Consider the following 20,724-nt stretch of genomic DNA (forward strand, 5'->3'; position numbering starts at 1 on the left):
GGCCCTCAGTCTCAGTATGGTCCTAGTGTGGCCCTCAGTCTCAGTATGGTCCTAGTGTGGCTCTCAGTCTCAGTATGGTCCTAGTGTGGCCCTCAGTCTCAGTATGGTCCTAGTGTGGCCGTCAGTCTCAGTATGGTCCCAGTATGGCTGTCAGTCCCAGTATGGCTGTCAGTCCCAGTATGGCTCTCAGTCCCAGTATGTCTCTCAGTCCCAGTATGGTCCTAGTGTGGCCCTCAGTCTCAGTATGGTCCTAGTGTGGCCCTCAGTCTCAGTATGGTCCCAGTGTGGCCCTCAGTCTCAGTATGGTCCTAGTGTGGCCCTCAGTCTCAGTATGGTCCTAGTGTGGCCCTCAGTCTCAGTATGGTCCTAGTGTGGCCCTCAGTCCCAGTATGGCCCTCACTCCCAGTATGGTTCTCAGTTCCAGTATGGTCCTAGTGTGGCCCTCAGTCCCAGTATGGCCCTAGTGTGGCCCTCAGTCCCAGTATGGTCCTAGTGTGGCCCTCAGTCCCAGTATGGTCCTAGTGTGGCCCTCAGTCCCAGTATGGTCCTAGTGTGACCCTCAGTCTCAGTATGGTCCTAGTGTGGCCCTCAGTCTCAGTATGGTCCTAGTGTGGCCCTCAGTCCCAGTATGGTCCTAGTGTGGCCCTCAGTCCCAGTATGGTCCTAGTGTGGCCCTCAGTCGCAGTATGGCCCTAGTGTGGCCCTCAGTCTCAGTATGGCCCTAGTGTGGCCCTCAGTCTCAGTATGGTCCTAGTGTGGCCCTCAGTCTCAGTATGGTCCTAGTGTGGCCCTCAGTCTCAGTATGGTCCTAGTGTGGCCCTCAGTCTCAGTATGGCTCTCACTCCCAGTATGGCCCTCAGTCTCAGTATGGTCCCAGTATGGCCCTCAGTCTCAGTATGGTCCTAGTGTGGCCCTCAGTCTCAGTATGGTCCTAGTGTGGCCCTCAGTCTCAGTATGGTCCCAGTATGGCTCTCAGTCCCAGTATGGCTCTCAGTCCCAGTATGTCTCTCAGTCCCAGTATGTCTCTCACTCCCAGTATGGTCCTAGTGTGGCCCTCAGTCTCAGTATGGTCATAGTGTGGCCCTCAGTCTCAGTATGGTCCTAGTGTGGCCCTCAGTCTCAGTATGGTCCTAGTGTGGCCCTCAGTCTCAGTATGGTCCTAGTGTGGCCCTCAGTCTCAGTATGGTCCCAGTATGGCTCTCAGTCCTAGTATGACTCTCAGTCCCAGTATGTCTCTCAGTCCCAGTATGGTCCTAGTGTGGCCCTCAGTCTCAGTATGGTCCTAGTGTGGCCCTCAGTCTCAGTATGGTCCTAGTGTGGCCCTCAGTCTCAGTATGGTCCTAGTGTGGCTCTCAGTCTCAGTATGGTCCTAGTGTGGCCCTCAGTCTCAGTATGGTCCTAGTGTGGCCGTCAGTCTCAGTATGGTCCCAGTATGGCTGTCAGTCCCAGTATGGCTGTCAGTCCCAGTATGGCTCTCAGTCCCAGTATGTCTCTCAGTCCCAGTATGGTCCTAGTGTGGCCCTCAGTCTCAGTATGGTCCTAGTGTGGCCCTCAGTCTCAGTATGGTCCCAGTGTGGCCCTCAGTCTCAGTATGGTCCTAGTGTGGCCCTCAGTCTCAGTATGGTCCTAGTGTGGCCCTCAGTCTCAGTATGGTCCTAGTGTGGCCCTCAGTCCCAGTATGGCCCTCACTCCCAGTATGGTTCTCAGTTCCAGTATGGTCCTAGTGTGGCCCTCAGTCCCAGTATGGCCCTAGTGTGGCCCTCAGTCCCAGTATGGTCCTAGTGTGGCCCTCAGTCCCAGTATGGTCCTAGTGTGGCCCTCAGTCCCAGTATGGTCCTAGTGTGACCCTCAGTCTCAGTATGGTCCTAGTGTGGCCCTCAGTCTCAGTATGGTCCTAGTGTGGCCCTCAGTCCCAGTATGGTCCTAGTGTGGCCCTCAGTCCCAGTATGGTCCTAGTGTGGCCCTCAGTCGCAGTATGGCCCTAGTGTGGCCCTCAGTCTCAGTATGGCCCTAGTGTGGCCCTCAGTCTCAGTATGGTCCTAGTGTGGCCCTCAGTCTCAGTATGGTCCTAGTGTGGCCCTCAGTCTCAGTATGGTCCTAGTGTGGCCCTCAGTCTCAGTATGGCTCTCACTCCCAGTATGGCCCTCAGTCTCAGTATGGTCCCAGTATGGCCCTCAGTCTCAGTATGGTCCTAGTGTGGCCCTCAGTCTCAGTATGGTCCTAGTGTGGCCCTCAGTCTCAGTATGGTCCCAGTATGGCTCTCAGTCCCAGTATGGCTCTCAGTCCCAGTATGTCTCTCAGTCCCAGTATGTCTCTCACTCCCAGTATGGTCCTAGTGTGGCCCTCAGTCTCAGTATGGTCATAGTGTGGCCCTCAGTCTCAGTATGGTCCTAGTGTGGCTCTCAGTCTCAGTATGGTCCTAGTGTGGCCCTCAGTCTCAGTATGGTCCTAGTGTGGCCCTCAGTCTCAGTATGGTCCTAGTGTGGCCCTCAGTCTCAGTATGGTCCCAGTATGGCTCTCAGTCCTAGTATGACTCTCAGTCCCAGTATGTCTCTCAGTCCCAGTATGGTCCTAGTGTGGCCCTCAGTCTCAGTATGGTCCTAGTGTGGCCCTCAGTCTCAGTATGGTCCTAGTGTGGCCCTCAGTCTCAGTATGGTCCTAGTGTGGCTCTCAGTCTCAGTATGGTCCTAGTGTGGCCCTCAGTCTCAGTATGGTCCTAGTGTGGCCGTCAGTCTCAGTATGGTCCCAGTATGGCTGTCAGTCCCAGTATGGCTGTCAGTCCCAGTATGGCTCTCAGTCCCAGTATGTCTCTCAGTCCCAGTATGGTCCTAGTGTGGCCCTCAGTCTCAGTATGGTCCTAGTGTGGCCCTCAGTCTCAGTATGGTCCCAGTGTGGCCCTCAGTCTCAGTATGGTCCTAGTGTGGCCCTCAGTCTCAGTATGGTCCTAGTGTGGCCCTCAGTCTCAGTATGGTCCTAGTGTGGCCCTCAGTTTTAGTATGGCTCTCACTCCCAGTATGGCCCTCAGTCTCAGTATGGTCCCAGTATGGCTCTCAGTCTCAGTATGGTCCTAGTATGCCCCTCAGTCTCAGTATGGTCCTAGTGTGGCCCTCAGTCTCAGTATGGTCCCAGTATGGCTCTCAGTCTCAGTATGGTCCCAGTATGGCTCTCAGTCTCAGTATGGTCCTAGTGTGGCCCTCAGTCTCAGTATGGTCCTAGTGTGGCCCTCAGTCTCAGTATGGTCCCAGTATGGCTCTCAGTCTCAGTATGGTCCCAGTATGGCTCTCAGTCTCAGTATGGTCCTAGTGTGGCCCTCAGTCTCAGTATGGTCCTAGTGTGGCCCTCAGTCTCAGTATGGTCCCAGTATGGCTCTCAGTCTCAGTATGGTCCCAGTATGGCTCTCAGTCCTAGTGTGGCCCTCAGTTTTAGTGTGCAGGGGTTTCACAAATGCATTTAATAGCAGGCCATCATCCTGTAACAACAGACCAAAAAAATAAATAAAAAGGCTCTCAGAAATGCGAACCGCTGCAGTGAGATCGGCGTAGGCGTTCGGTGGCGGCCAATTTGGGCCATATGGCTGGCGGTCGGCTCTTAATGAATCCCCTGAGCATGGCTTCCGTATGATGATTTTTACTTTAACATACCACACCCAGGGGTGAGCGTGTCAGAAAAAAACCTAATTGAAAACTGAATCAAGGGGTCTAGTTTTATTTGTAATCCAGACAGATGGACTGTGTCATGAATGTTTTACAGACATTATCATATTTTTAATAATTTGTTGCAACCCTTTTGAATCCGGAGCTCACTATTTGAATACATAAATAGGAGCTGGATGAAAAAAATCAAATTAAATGTGGCATTACATAACAAATTAAACAGAATTAGAGAAAAAATTCAAAAAAAAATGTTAAATGACGGTATTAAAGGGAAAAAATGTAAAAACATAAACATTGTTTTGGGTTACTCAAACAAATTTTTTCTGGACTCCATGGTAGAATAAGGAAATTTTTGTCTAATTTGTCATATTCTTCAAATAGTACTTGATATTCAGGATTCAATGCAAAGCTACTTCAATATGAGATTCTGTCTGATTGGTTCGAGTGTTAGGGGTGAGAACCCCAATCAGAGAGCAGCTTGTTTGTCAAGTTTTTTTAGTCCCCGTTCGGACACAGTCCGAAAACGGGGACTTATGTTTTGACCTCTGTGTCTCCGTGCGCCGGACCTGTATGTTAAAAATGCCTGGACTAATCACAATCAAACTTCACGCATACATCATACATGATATTATACATACGCACCTCAATTTGTTTCACGATCTGATTCCAGATGGCCGAAATTGTCATTTGACTGTAAGGCCGTCGCTGATATGGAATGACAATTTTGGTTTCAAATACCCCAGAAGAGTGTTCTATGTTCTTCGTGTAATTAGGTGTTCGTATTTAAGGGATTTTCCACACAATAACTACGAATTTGATTGAATTTTGTTATCGGCTGGCTTAATATTATCCCAATGGATCGTATTTCTGTGAAAGATTGGTATTTTTGTCCTGATTTGTAGGAATCTGAAAAACGTGTTTCATAACTTGTCTCGTATTCAGTTTTATACTGCATTCAAGATGGCGGCCCCCATATAATAAATATCGTATTTATTTTATTATCACGTATGCGCCAGCTGACTGTGTTTGTGTATATTAAGATTGGACTTTTTTTTTTTATATAAAATTAGATGCAGCTGGTAGTCTACCATACGAGTACAGTCTAAAGCAGTGCCTGAAAGGATCTGATCTACTTTCACCAACTTATGTGGAACATTTAACATCACTTGGAAAACTTCAGCAAACACCAATTCCCACCACGGTATCCAGTTAACTCATACGAAAACAGGAAGATTGCGAATTCATTAGCGAAGTGAACTGACATATGCTGGCAACTTACTTGAGTGTTGAATTTGAAATATTTTTTGCATTGAATGAATGGATTTTGCTTTGGTGTGGATGTGGTTGTGGTTGGATTACCTTTGTGGCAGCAAAGTAGGTCATATTAATGGGATTATGTTATTGTCAGGAAAGTGGAATTACTTTGTTGGCAGCGAGGGTGTAACAATTGGAGAACCATATTGGGGGAATTGATGCTGATATATAGAGTATTGATCGTGTTTTGCCAAATCTTCGCCCACCACATGTGATTTAAGGATCTTAAAGTCCACACTGCTTATAATTTATGTCAGGCTGCTTTCTGTAAGTTTAAGTTGCAAGAGGCTGTCTGAACTTTTATCGACTGATAATATTGTATATATATATTAGTATTGCTCTATTGCATAACACCTATTCATTTGAAGAAAATACAGCAATATTTTGGTGAAATTTCAGTATTGCTCAACTATTTCCGTATTTTTTTTGAATGAAGGCAGTGAAAAATTTTATCCATAACAGGTTTGGCTTGAAAGGTGTTCAAAGTGATATATAAAATATCCGTCCATTTTTTATGAAGAAATGTGCAACAAATTGTAAATATTTGTATAGAAATTGATGTGTAATTTTGCTACCGTCCTTCATAAATTACTCTATTTTAATTTTTGTTTTGTATAAATGAACTTGTCTCAAAATGTCATGAGCATGTGTACCAGATATGCTAATGTTCTTATATCAGATTAGCCAATCACAGTTGAGCTTACATATAACTGTAGTCTCTTCAAAACCATTAATAAAGATAACGATACTTTCTATGACATGACAAATAAATCAGAATTCACAATGACTCAGTTATTAATATTTTATTAAAGTGTTACAAGTGTTGAAAAGCATAGGAGCCAGTGTGCATCCCTATCTAACTCCTGCCTCGATAGGAAAATAGACAGACAGTCCATAGGGCCTCGCAGAAATCAATATAGGCTACTAAGAACCCTCTATTGAATTTCTGATCCGCTCAGACAGCACACGTAGCGGTCATCGGTGGGCCGCTTGGGAATAAAGCCGGGATGCTGATGGAGAAGCAGCTGTTGGCAGACACGGTTCAGAAGAATCCACACAAAGATCTTGCTGGGTACCAACAGGAGCGTCACCCCTCTAACTGCTAACAGTCCTGGTCATCACCATTTCCCTTCCAGATAGGGATAATTAGTCCCTTTCTCCAGTCAGTTGGGATGACGCCAGTGCTCCACACTGAGCACATCAGTCTGTGCAACCACATCAGGATAACCTCATCTCCAGCCCGGATTCAACACATAATTAATATGCACAGATTTGCCAAGTTTCATTGAAATATGATGATTAGTACTTGAGATATCAGTGGAAATAATAAAAAATAACTAATTATGCCACAAAGATAATAAATATGAACAACTATTTACACAAAACTAATCAGGCTTCTGCATAGACAGAGAGCATCTATTTACAAAGTTTCATGGAAATTGATTAATTATGCAATTAATATGCACAGATATTAATCTAAAAAATATAGCTGCATAGCAGCAATGACGGGTTTCGAGCCTGCATGGCTCATGGCAAATTGCACTTGCTTGATGTGATTATTTGACGAACGTTTCATGTCTAAAATGCAATGTTCCTAACAAGCCCTCTGGTATTTTGCTATTATGAACCACACTGGAATCAACAGACATAACCATTTATAGTCATCTGTCTAATGTCTGGCAAATTGTTCATGAGTTATAGCGTAATTTCACTTTTTACTAAATCCAAGATGGCTGCCAAAAGAAGCCATTTTTCAAAAATCTGCTTCAGTAACTTTGTAGAGCTATCAACAGAGATACTATATGCTAAATTGCTTTTCAAACAAGCAAGCAGTTTTTAACAAGATAATTTTTTTAGGTTTTTTGCATTTTTGTGATCAATTCAACATGGCCGCCAAAACCACTTGAATCATGGGAAATATTTTCATGAACACATAATCATCTTATTGAGCGGATGTTGTATGCCAAGTTTTGTTTAAATCTGGCAAATTGTTCATAAGTTATAGCGTAATTTCACTTTTTACTAAATCCAAGATGGCTGCCAAAGGAAGCCATTTTTCAAAAATCTGCTTCAAAAACTTTGTATAGCTATCAACATAGATGCCATATTCAGAACTGCTTGTCAAACAAGCCGACAGTTTTTAAGAAGTTGATTTTTTGAGGTTTTTTGCATTTTTGTGATAAATCCAACATGGCCGCCAAAACCACTTGAATCATGGGAAATATTTTCATGAACACATAATCATCTCATTGAGCGGATGTTGTATGCCAAGTTTTGTTTAAATCTGGCAGATCGTTCATAAGTTATAGCGTACTTTCACTCTTTACTAAATCCAAGATGGCTGCCAAAGGAAGCCATTTTTTGAAAATCTGCTTCAGTAACTTTGTAGAGCTATCATCAGAGATACTATATGCTAAATAGATTGTCAAACAAGCAAGCAGTTTTTAAGAAGATAATTTTTTAAGGTTTTTTGCATTTTTTTGATAAATTCAAGATGGCCGCCAAAACCACTTGGATCATGGGAAATATTTTCATGTACACATAATCATCTTATTGAACAGATGTTCTATGCCAACTTTGGTTTCAATCTGGCAAATTGTTCATGAGTTATAGCGTACTTTCACTTTTGACTAAATCCAATATGGCTGCCAAAGGAAGCCATTTTTCAAAAATCTGCTTCAGTAACTTTGTAGAGCTATTGCAATAGGTGCTTCAAAGCAAATTTCTCATCACATGAATGGGCCATTTTTAAGAAGAAGATTTTAAAAGTTTTTTGTCAATTTTCACAAAATCCAATATGGCGGCCAATGTCACATGACCGCTAAAGATTTTATTGCTGATATTTGCTAGACATGAGCCAATGATGCCACACAAAAAAACCGGAAGTTCCTAGACCCTCAGAAAGTGGTGCAATTGAGCACTTCCGGTTTGTCTTCTACCTAAGATGGCGGCCAGGTCATGTGACCTACATAGCTGGTTTTGGGGTATGCACCACAACTCATGGCCCTTTATCAGCATGCAAAATAGCAAATGAATTGCAGCATTATTTTTCAAGTTACAGCGCTTAGAAAAAACGGCGGAATAATAATATAAGAATATACATAGCAATTACAATAGGGTTTCGCCCCATAGGGCTCGAAACCCTAAATATCAGGTCTGAACTTAGCACAGTCAAAAACAAGAACTGACATGATCACATATTTTTACAAAGTACAAATCCATACTGATAGTGGCAAAATATGTAAAGGAGAATTCTTTGTTAACAAGTCATTGTCAATGACACGTCCCCGTTCCGTTCATATTTGAGTGACATATACATTCAAAGCAGATCATGACCGAAATGCACCTGCATATGTACAACACATTGTACTAAATCTGAACAAAATCCATCCATGCATGACTGAGATCTGGTTCCGGAATTGTGAAAATACGTGATTTTAATGCATTTTCGGTCTTAAAATGGCCATCATTCAGCTATTGTTAAGCGGATCATGAAACAAATGCACATATCTATTTGTGACATGATGCACCATGTGTGTGTGAAGTTTGAACTTGATCAATCCAGACATGTCTTGGATACGGATCCAGAACTGAATTCTTTAAGAAAATGGCCGCCAGTCGGCCATTTCGAACTTGATCCGGGAAAAAAAAATGACGTGCATCAAGGTCCTATTATGTTTAATGTAAGTACCAAATTTGAATGAAATCCGTTCATGCATAACTGAGATCCGGGTTCGGAATGGTGAAAATGTGCGATTTCAATGCATTTTCGGCCTTAAAGCGGCCGCCATTTGGCTATCGTTAATGGGATCATGAAACAAATGCACATACATATTTGTGACATGATGTACCTTGTGTGTGTGAAGTTTGAACTTGATCAATCCAGACATGTCTCGGATACGGATCCAGAACTGAATTCTTTAAAACAAAATGGCCGCCAGTCGGCCATTTCGAACTTGATCCGGAAAAAAAAATGACGTGCATCAAGGTCCTATTATGTTTAATGTATGTACCAAATTTGAACGAAATCCGTCCATGCATAACTGAGATCCGGGTCCGGAATGGTGAAAATGTGCGATTTTGATGCATTTTCGGCCTTAAAATAGCCGCTATTCGGCTATCGTTAATCGGATCATGAAAAAAATGCATGTGCATATGTCCCATATAATGTGTGATGTATGAGTGAAGTTTGAACATAATCGGTCCATGCATGTTCGAGATACAGGTGATCACGGACGCACGGACGGACGCACACAGGGCAAAACATAAGTCCCCGTTTTCGGACTCCGTCCGAACGGGGACTAATAACTAAAATGTATAGAATATATCCCTGGCCATAGTGAAAACTGAACATGGCAACACTGCACTTGTAACTTTTTTTTTTATTCATACTTGTATCGGTTTACTACACTTGTCAAAGTACTTAAATATAAATATAATTTTTTACCAAAAATATAGAATTGATTATATTGGCACAAAATGACGACAATCTGACAAAGATCCATCACATACCAAGTCAAAAAGCAATCGTACTGGTGGTTTTCAATAGTGGCATTTTTTACAAAAAATAAAAAATTGTAGATATCACGAAATGAACAAATCTGACAGTCCATCCAATACACACCAAGTATCAAAGTAATTCAGGTGGTAGTTAAAAATATTATAGGTAAAAGGTGGTACAGAAAATAGCAGCATGGACTGAGTAGTATTAAAATAAACAAGCAGCCTGTCGGCTGAGATAGCTCCACTGTTAGCAATGCACATTTCAATTAAAGAACAGAAGATATCATTAGAAAATCAAGAATTCAAAAATATCACTTTTCACTAAAAATGACAAAAATAATCATCAAAATTAGATAATTGAAAATATCACCGGGAAAGTAAAAAATCTGAGAGAGGTCCACATGTAGTACCTTGATATGTAATATCAAAGCAATTGGACTTGCGGTTTTTAACAAAAAGTCGAAAATATCACTTTTTACCAAAAATGACAAAAATATTCACCAAAATTAGAAAATTAAAGATATCATTACAAAATGAACAAATCTGAGAGGTCCACATGCAGTACCTATATATGTAATATCAAAGCAATTGGACTTGCGGTTTTTAACGAGAAGTCGAAAATATCACTTTTTACCAAAAATTACAAAAATATTCACCAAAATTAGAGAATTAAAGATATATTGAACAAATCTGAGAGAGGTCCACATGTAGTACCTTGATATGTAATATCAAAGCAATTGGACTTGCGGTTTTTAACAAAAAGTCGAAAATATCACTTTTTACCAAAAATGACAAAAATATTCACCAAAATTAGAAAATTAAAGATATCATTACAAAATGAACAAATCTGAGAGAGGTCCACATGCAGTACCTATATATGTAATATCAAAGCAATTGGATTTGCGGTTTTCAACAAGAAGTTGAAAATATCACTTTTTACCAAAAATGACAAAAATATTCACCATAATTAGAGAATTGAAGATATCATCATGAAATGAACAAATCTAAGAGAGGTCTACCCAAGGTACATATACACTAAGTAGCAAAGCATTCAGGCTTGTAGTTTTCAAGAAGAAGTCGAAAAAGTAAAACATTGACACGGACAACGACAGCGGAGCTAAACAAACACTGACAGAAATGTAGTAAATGGATAAAAGCTGCATGGATAGAAAATAAATAAAATAAATAATTTAATAGGTAAAAAGCTGTTGGAACCAAAGCGTAGTCTTGAGAATAGCAACATGGACTTAACATAGTAAATAGATAAAAGTTGCTTGGACAGAAATGTACTGGTAATAAATAGATGAAAGCTGTAAATATGCCAGACGCGAGTGCATTGTGTGATTCCTGCGATCACATGATAAAATAAATAAATAACTGAGACAGGGCAGGAGGTAATCTTCATTGACTTGTGACAGCACCAATGGCAACTCATGCAGTGTGAAAGCTTAAAATTGATTTAATTATGCAAATTAGTTTCTTTGTGTGTGTCACAATTCTTGCTGCTGTGTTCTGGGCATGTTGTAGTGACTTTGTAGTGTTCTCTGGTAGTCCAAATGGAAGTGAATTGCCGTAGTCAAGTTTTGAAGATATTAATGCATGAATAATTATTGTACATGTATTTTTGGAGAGGAAGCGTCGTATGTGACCAATTTTACGTAATATATAGACTGACATGTGCTTCTTGAAGCTGTGATGATGATCAAAGACGATCCTGATGTTTCTTGCCATCTCAGTGAGTTGGATAAGGCTGGAACCAATGAGAATATTCTCTATTGGGCATGGAATGCGGTTAAACGGTGATCTAATTAGAACAGCCTCAGTTTTATCATCATTCAACTTTAATTTGTTGCATTACATCCATGATTTAATGTCATGAGCTGTACTTTCAAGTATGCTGACTGAAGACGGTGTATCAGAGAATGAGAAGGCGAGGTAGAGTTGGTTGTCATCAGCATACTGATGGAAATTAACACTATGACGATGAATAAGTTGATCTAGTGTGATATATAAATGGAGAATAGCGGAGGTCCTAGAACAGACACTTGGGGAACTCCGGTTTTAAGTACCAGGTACATGAGAAGCAGAGAGACTATCATTGGTGGAAACACGCTGATGACGATCCTTCAGATAAGAAGTGAACCAGAGAAGTGAGGTATCAGTAATGTCAAGGTTGAACAGACTTGTCAGAAGTATATCATGGTCAATTGTATCGAAGGCTGCAGATAAATCCAGAAGGATAAAACTGCTCGGACTAGTTCACAAGAGCCATTTCATATCTAAATCTGTAGTGTCTACAATCACCTTGATAAACATACAATCATCTTTTACGTAAGCATGACGACTGCTGTCCAGTTGAGACAGAGGCATGAATAAAGGGCAGCCGCTGGCAATATTCATGTCACCAGTAGGACGCTTGAAGGAATTTGATGTAGGGTCCGGACGAAATGCATCAATGACATGTTCTTGGTTGTTTTGATCCATAATCATGAAAGTGACCTAGGAGGACAAAATTATTGTTATTATAAAAATGTAAACAAATAAAGCTTAGAATGAACTCCCTGGACTGAGAGTATCGAAGGAATATAAAATAAAAATAGGGAATAATTTGAAATTAATTGGATATTTAAGAATAGCCCTTCAATCGTTGAGCTTGACGACTAATGTAAGTCTGCTATTTGAGATACACAATGTGAAAACAGTGTGATCCACTGTATTGAACTTTATAATAAATGAATAATTTTATAAGAAAATAAATTTGCATGTACATCTGCGGTTTGCAGTCTGATTTAATTTCTGAGATATCAAAAATTGTTTAATTAGGTAAGCCAAACATTGACTAATTATGCAAATTAGGTAATTAATATGAACAGATTTTGACTGAAAACTAATCAGGTTTGCACATTGTTCCAGAACATGCATGGATTTAAACCAAAACCTAATCAAATCTACACATTAGCCCAGAGCATTTATATATCAAGTTTCATCAAAAAGCTTGAGATATCAGTGGAAAAGACTGACAGCCACACACTAATTCCATTGCATGCTTTGTAACACAGGAGTCAAAAACTTGTTAATTATTATGCAAATTAGGTAATTAGTACTTCGCACATGATAAATATTAAAACATGTGACTGATTTCTAACATATACTACCTTCAGAGTTAAACCTTGCCCATTGATAATCTTCATCAAATGACAAATGGATGTATTGATCTTAACTAATGATACAAATCTTCATTTCACATATTTCTGTGCCTAAAAAATGTTTTATTTCAGCCAAAATGTTGCCCTCTATCTTGAAAACTGAACTTGGTTAAGTCACACCAAAATTGAACTTGATTGACATTTTATATTGATTGATAGATTTCCAAATTTGAAGATGATCAGATAAATTGTTTAAACCACAGAAATAAGACAATTTTGAGTGAAGTTTAACCAAGAATATTTTGAACACATACTATACTGCATGGTTAATACCAACGTTTTGAATAAATCAAATAAAAACAGTTTGAGTACAGTACAGTAACTACAAAAAGAATTTTTATGACAATAACATTGAGAACAGATATTTTCCTCTCAAATACCTTGACCTTTATCGACAATGATATGAACAATGTAACAGTTATTTATTTGTATAGTTTATACACAGTCACTCTACTAGGAGAGTGACTGTGGTTTATACAAGAAATACCCAATTTGAAATTTCCATTGAATCAGATGGACAGTGTCTGATATTTACTTGCAGTGCACATAAACAAAAAAAAAAATAGATTTATCATATGCTTACCATCATTTTTTTTATCATAGTCACATATCTGTAATTATTCTACACAGATGATACTGACAGAGCAAATAAGGCATATGTATTTTACACAAATCACTAGTCATCACCAAATTGTGTATTTTGCTGGAAGTAGTTGGATAAAATGCATGAATATACCCTTACCTTTTGTCTGAATGGCCATCTTAACAGCGCATCAAATGAACCCCTCATGATGACAAAGAACAATGAGATATGGTTGCCCTTGCCCATTCCATCTCCATTCAGATATACACGGGCACACATCTTGTAACCATGGCAACTGGTGAAGAAGCACGGTGAGTAAATGGATGTAGTACGGCCAGATAAGGCATCATTTCTTTTTCGATTGAAGTCGGTGATTTTCCAAACCAGCACACCATCGTAAGATGCCAACTCCAGAGACTGAATTCTTAGATCTTGCTCAGCTAAGGCAACATCTTTCAGTGCGATGATACGGTCTTGAAACTTGATTTTCCTCTCTAAGGATTCCACCAGATCTCGGTCTTGTTTCAGTTTTCTCTCAATGGCCTGTACATCATTAGCATTTCTCTCAATCTGACGGTAGAGTCCAGCAACAATCCTTTCATATTTCGATACCTCGGTGTTGAGTGTGGCGGTCTTGACCTTCAACTCATCAATTGAGCGAGACTGCTTATTAATAGTAGTATGCATACCACTTGTCGATTTCACTTCCTCTCGCCCCACCTTCTGAGCTGTTTCAGTCTTTATTTTTTGGGACGTGGTTGGTACATCTGGATCTATTTGAGTGGCACCATCTTGGTCAGCAGATCCTACCATAACATGTCCATTGTGACCTCTTTCCTAGAATATCAATCACAGGATAAAAAATAAAAATCAGCAGAGCAACTGTGATACTCTAAAGTATACTTACACTTATGAGACCTAACTAAAGCTTTGCTGGCTTATATGTATTTTGTTTATGTTATTTTTCTTTGTAAATGTTTTGGTCATAATTGCTAAGTAAAGTATCAAAATTGATTGGTTAAAACATGAGAAACATATGCCCCAAATTGTAGCCATTTATGGCCAAAATCGAAGATGGAAAAACCGTGTCACTGATAAAAATTTATTATATTTTTCTTGAAAGAAGCAATTGCCATATATATCCAGTTGATCGGTTAAAGCACTCTTGAGAAAAAAATGCCCGAAATGTTTGCCATTGTTAGAGAAAATTTAAAATTTAGGCGACCAAACCATGTCACTGATCATTTTTCTTGAAAGAAGCTATTGCGTGAATGCTTAGCACGGGCTGAGAAACAATAAGACGGATTAATTTTGACCTGTTTTTAAGACCCGATTCAGAGTCTTAGCACGAGCTAACGAAGCATGCGTGAACACTTAGCACAGGCTAAGCAACCAAAACATCATCATATTCAAAGATCATTTGGAAAATTTACTAATTTATAATTATTCATTTTGCTATGCCATTTTCTACATTTTTACCATTGTTCTAAAATGACTAAACCTGCGAAAATTTATTTTTAGTAATTGACATTTAGAAAAGAACAGTGCCTATGGGATTTGGAAAGTCAGTGGAATGAAATGCAACAAGACATAAGCTTGATGGCAAATGGCAAGCAGAGATATACTGGGGGGGTCTGTCTGAAAAGACAGCATCAACACTTGGAGTTGGCCTTAGCCTTATAGGCCTGACTCAGGAATGTCAAACATTTTTGTGAAAAAACAATACAACATTCAAAGGTTAAAACAAATGAATTATCACCTTAAACTGGTAAAATAAGTATGTACGTACCTCATAATCTTTGAAGGAACCTTTCCACGTACAAGAAGGCAGACTACATTTCACCTCTAGGCACTGTATTTCTCTTTTAGTAGCATTGTCTGGAAAAATCTGAAAAAAAATATCAAGATTAAGAAATTATTACTTCTTAATGTTTCATTCCTATTTTGTATTGCAGAGAACCTCCCACAGACCCCTATGAAAACTGATATCAATAAAAGCTTAGAAAAAACTCATGTGTGCTGAAGGTGTTGGTGGAAAATAAGGAATACTGTATTTACTATATTAGAAACACGTCTTCAATACACACAGAGCAAAAATTATGTTTATTGCATCTAAAATCTTATTTTGACCATACACTTGAATTGTCATTTATGTATTTACACTAAGCACATGTGCTTTAATAGAGTAAATTTGTTTTTTAAAAATGTAACTGCAAACAGTGATCAGGGTGGTTCTAAGTGCCTATGGTATAACAATTATACATATTCAATGAAATCATTACCATATATAATGACTAGACATCTTGGTCATGTATCTTTTCCGATAGCAAAACCATAGCAACAGTTGCATTTCCCTATTAGCAACAGTACTTAAGATATTACAATTATGCATAATATTGAAGTCACAATCACATGACCATATATAGTCATCTGATATATTAAGTCATATCTCTAGTCCAATGCCTTTATTACAGCACTGGTTTCAAGTCACTATCAGCAACAGTGCTTAGTACATAACAGTTAGGCATATTAAGGAGAACGCATGAAACTATTTATGTAATATGCATGGATTTCAACACGAAAGTAATCAGATCTGTGGAATATCCAAAAGCATAATTTGATGAGCAGTACTTCGAGTTAGCTGTTAATTGACACAAATTATGTAAACACAAAACACAACCCTAAACTGAACATGTATATATGGCTTATCGTAGCATCTATGTACTAAGTTTCATTGAAATCAGATGAGTGGTTGAAATATTGGTGGAAAAGCTAAAAATTGGCTAATCAATACGCGCAGATTTCAACCAATAACTAATCAGGTCTGCGCACTATCCCAGAGTATGTACACACACCAATTTCAAATGAAAATAAATCGTTTGAAAGTACGTTTTTATAAATAATTTACCTGATCAGCAGTGATGATGTTGTCTGGATCATCTTCACCTGCACACTCAAAGCATCTCTGGGTTCCTGGACGACTATAAAAATAAATAATTCACTTTCAAATCCTATAATTTAATGAAATGGAGAGCTTTGACAAGTGAAAATAGGTGCTGTTATTGCAAATAAAAACGTAAAAGATGAAATGACAATTTAAATTGTAAAATGAAATTTGAAAAGGTTGTACAGTAACATGTGTACTATAGACATGTAATTGAAACCCATGCAAATGTGAAATTTTAAATAAAAAAATATTAAATAGTTCATACTTAATAAAGTCGTCAATGCAGGATCGACAGTAACGGTGCCCGCAAGTTGTTTGTACAGGATCTCTGAGAACTTGTTTACATAATGTACAGAGATACTTCGGTGTCAGCGGTTCCAAGAACAAATACCCTGCCATTTTGCTGAAGGTAAAAAAGAACAAGGAATTGTTAATGACATATATTCCTATCAATCACTGAGTGTCTGTGTCTGTCATTTAAAATCAAATTAGTTACTCAGATAAGCTTAACTGTAACCTATTGTTACACCATAATGTACTTCATACAGTCTTCTAATAATGTGGCTCATGGTACTAGTCTGAGCATTAGGGCATGCATAATTACACAAGCAGCATGTTGAATGTATATGTAACACTTCTCTCACCGGGGCCTGTTTGCCAACGAGAGTCGATGCCACAATTTAAAATCCGTGGGGCAGGGTCCGTGGTGTTGATTAGTCAGTATACAACGAACATTAACACAGCACAGGGTGAAGAAACACGCACGCATACAGACAAGGTGCTGACAACGGTTGACCAGTATAAACTTCAAATACTTTAATACAATACGAAGAGAAATCCCTGACTCAACAAGCACCATCCAAAACAACCGATGCTTCGTTCTCTCTATTTAACATTAACAACATTCGATAACTATAATGCACACAATAAGTACTTTAACCTGACTAAGTTTGGTCAATACAACTCACTGACTACACTATCAGCCAGCAAGCTAACCACTATATCAGTCCTAATCGTACAAATAATTCACTTAACTATATTAAACTACAACAACCTGATATAAATGTATGCTCAAAACAATGTACATGTATTAATCCAGCATGTCCTAGCTATCCTATACACAGGGTCTATCTAGCTAAAACTAACCAAATTGCATTAACCTTATTAATCCAACAAGATCTGTGTAAATACATCACTAACCTTATTAATCCAACAAGATCTGTGCAATACATCAAATGTTACATTAATACTCACAAACAAAACTATGAAAATATCCAATATCATCTGAACAGTCCCTAATTATAATCACATGCACCGTATTAACCGGTCACAGCCTCTCACTATCTTAAAGAAGAGCAATATTTATAGTTGCACTAATATGAAACACAGATTACTACATAGAAATGCACATAAGCTCTGTTAAAAGAACAAAACATGTATCTCTAAAACTCATTAAAATGTTTAAAGCTCAACAACGTAAAATACAGGGAGTCTACGCACAATTAAATAAATCTAGATTACGCTTAAACAATATGATTCATATGCGGCTAACCGCTACAAAAAGTACACTGGTACTTCACAGAAAAATTCAGCAAGAAGTGGATAGTAGAGTCTATGCTATGTCCCCGTCCCAAGAAATGGTAGCGTCCAAAAGTACCGCTATCCAAAGTAAAGCTGAAAGTTTCACAGCGATGGTTTCGGAGCAATTGCCAAACCGCCAAAACATGAATAATAAAGAATAATGTCACTCAAAAAAAAACAAATCACTGGGGCAAAAACAACAGACTCGCGCCATCCACTAATTACTTTACAAAATCTACAGCGAGAACACAATATCTTTACCGCTATCGTCAGTCAGTTAATACTACAATAATAAAACTATATCAAATTCGCTGGCCACGAGGCACGTATAATTGGCGATGACGCAATGGCGGCGCAAGAGAACACGGCACAGTCACTCTAAGAGAATTACAACAACTTTCGAAGATTCAGGCATCACGATCTGATGAATGTCAAGTTCATTGAGCCCTAGTTTTCAAGAGATCACTCACCGCTTAATCGAACAGTTCCCGAGTCACATCAATCCGATCATCGACGACACAGTCCAACGTTGAGTCACAGGCGCTCGGAACGTTTCTTGACTAATAAAAAATGACCTATTAAGTGGGATCGGCATAGTTAGTCAGTCGCCGGTACATTCCCCTACTACTCGTATAATAACACAAGGTAGGAAAGCGTTGATACCATGACATCGAAACTACTCGAAAATAACACGATTTTCCAAATTATATTTCGATCCGCTTCACACAACCACAGTGATAGAGGGACTGTGACACAACTCAAGCATGATATCGGTAGAAACTATCGATCGACTTACATTTCCTTTATTCGAACTAAAATGGGTTAAATCCTGTGAAAATCGAAACACCAGAGCAACATGAATCAACCCGTCTACGCGGATATTTTGATATTTTGAAGTCTCGGACACCAGCGAAATCCAGAGCTACAGAACTGCACTAATCTTGAGAGAACCAGTGCAGACACTTTGCGGTCATCGGTATTGCCACAATTGTTAACGAAATTACAAGGTAAATATAATTTTCTTTCAAAAATAGCGGAGCTTGTATCATTGAAATGCATAATTAAAAAAATGTGCATAACGTGTAGGTACGTCATCTGGAGTCCTGCAGCCATGGCACAAAACTTGTTTATTTATATACGTATAGCGGAGGATTTTTTTTTTTAAATTAGTATTTATTGATTTTCAGCCCCCAAGTGACTGTGGATATACTAAACAGATACTGCTGTCTCCGCTGGAGGATAAGTACCTAATAATAATAATAATAATAATAATAATAATCTTTATTGTAATCGTATCCTTATTAGGATCTTGACAAAAGTGTACAATAAAGTATAGAAAAAAAAAAGAAGTAAAAATAAAAAAAATAACATTAAACACATTAAATAAAATTAAAATACATGTAACAATTTAGATTTTGAGGCAGATGACATACTGTTTTTTTTAATATTTTCTTCTCTCAGATTGAAACAGTTGTAAATATATTTCGACAGTTCTATTATAATTGACTCATTATCACTAGTCATTATGGCTATCATTTTTTCTTCATTTGATGTAATATTATTAAGATGTTTTGTCATGGTAATTAGGGGTTCTCTCACATTTGTGTAGAGTTTACATTTGAGCAGGAAGTGTTCTTCATCCTCTATTTCATTTTCATCACAGACTGGACATTTTCTGTCACTTATTTCTACATTACTGTATCTTCCCATTTCAATCTGCAAAACATGAGCACTTAGTCTAAATTTTGATAATGAAGATCGATGATGCGGGTTTTTTATTATATCTAAGTATTTTTCAAATGTAAAGTCCTTTTTTAGCTGCCTATAGGTACGAAGTTTATTTTTGTGGTTGATGCCTTTATTATCGTTGTTTAGAGTGTTCCTGGCATGTACTTTAAATTTGGTTATTAGTTTGTCAGTTATTTGTTCAATAAAGTTATCTTCTATGTTTTTATCACTCCATGCACTTTCCATGCTTGTATACTCTAGGCAATTTTTTATGCTGGATACCCAGTTTTGAGTGCCAGAATTGTCTAGAGCGATGCCAAGCTTGTACGCATCATATATTAGTGTATTATCAGGCATTTTTTTAATTCTAAGCCAATATTTTAACATTTGTTTGATGCCAGTGATAATTAATGGGTATCTCCCTAATTCAATTAAGCATGCAATGTTTGTTGCTCTACTATTGACCTTGAGTAGGAATTTGCAATATTTAATGTGCATTTTTTCCATGGGTGACATGAGATTCATAAAGTATTTTTTATTATTCACAATGTCACCCGCCCAAATTTCACAACAGTATAAAAGAATTGGTTTGAGTCAAACATTTTTAAGTATATTTTAATTGGGATTAATGTTTCTGAATATAGTAGCTGTTTAATTTTGAAACATGCCTTCAGTGCCCTATTTTTCAGATCCTGTTGTGCTACATCAAATTTCCCTGTTAAATTTAGTTTCATTCCAAGATATTTATATGCTGAGACTCTCTCTAATTCAGAGCCATTGATTTGGAATTTGAAATTATTTAGAAGCTTGCCTGATTTATTGAAGATCATTGATTTAGATTTAGAAATGTTTATATGTAGCATCCATTGTTTGCAGTAATCCTGTAGATTGTTAATAGCGTTTTGTAAACCACTACTTGTTTCTGACAAAAGAACCAAGTCATCAGCATAAAGTAAGCAAGAGAGCCTATTGTTTAGTAGCATTGGTGGGTCATTTTTGCCAGATTCAATGTGTGATTTAATATCATTCACGAATATATTAAAAAGGAGAGGGCTAAGGCCATCCCCTTGTCTGATGCCTCTTTGAACAGGGAAACATTTAGTCATGCCATTTTTGGTTTTGACTGTACTTGTTGAGTTTTGATAGATGTTTTTAATTACTTGATAGAAATTGCCAGAAATGCCAATTTGTCTTAGTTTGTATAATAGG

The 20,724-nt window shown here is 38.5% G+C and overlaps 2 protein-coding genes across 3 annotated transcripts in view; one reads left to right on the forward strand and one right to left on the reverse strand.

Moving 5' to 3' along the window:
- The window catches only part of LOC100367317 (uncharacterized), a 40,372-nt gene extending 34,634 nt beyond the window's left edge, over positions 1–5,738 (forward strand). For both annotated transcript variants that reach the window (XM_085492367.1, XM_085492368.1), the window contains one exon: positions 4,724–5,738. In XM_085492367.1, the coding sequence (XP_085348493.1) occupies positions 4,724–4,866 (143 nt within the window). In that variant the 3' untranslated portion in view covers positions 4,867–5,738. The remainder of the gene's footprint in view (positions 1–4,723) is intronic.
- Positions 5,739–9,331: 3,593 nt separating this feature from the next.
- LOC100374295 (TNF receptor-associated factor 2-like) lies at positions 9,332–16,605 on the reverse strand. Its single transcript, XM_002741279.4, has 5 exons — positions 16,472–16,605; positions 16,168–16,240; positions 15,049–15,147; positions 13,419–14,096; positions 9,332–11,969 (listed from the first exon to the last, which is right to left on the reverse strand). Exons 1-5 carry the CDS (start codon positions 16,603–16,605, stop codon positions 11,730–11,732), a joined length of 1,224 nt encoding a protein of 407 aa, XP_002741325.2. The 3' UTR covers positions 9,332–11,729.
- Positions 16,606–20,724: the final 4,119 nt, after the last annotated feature.

This window comes from Saccoglossus kowalevskii, chromosome 17 (assembly GCF_978046115.1).
Source record: "Saccoglossus kowalevskii chromosome 17, keSacKowa6.1, whole genome shotgun sequence".
NCBI classification, from domain to species: domain Eukaryota; kingdom Metazoa; phylum Hemichordata; class Enteropneusta; family Harrimaniidae; genus Saccoglossus; species Saccoglossus kowalevskii.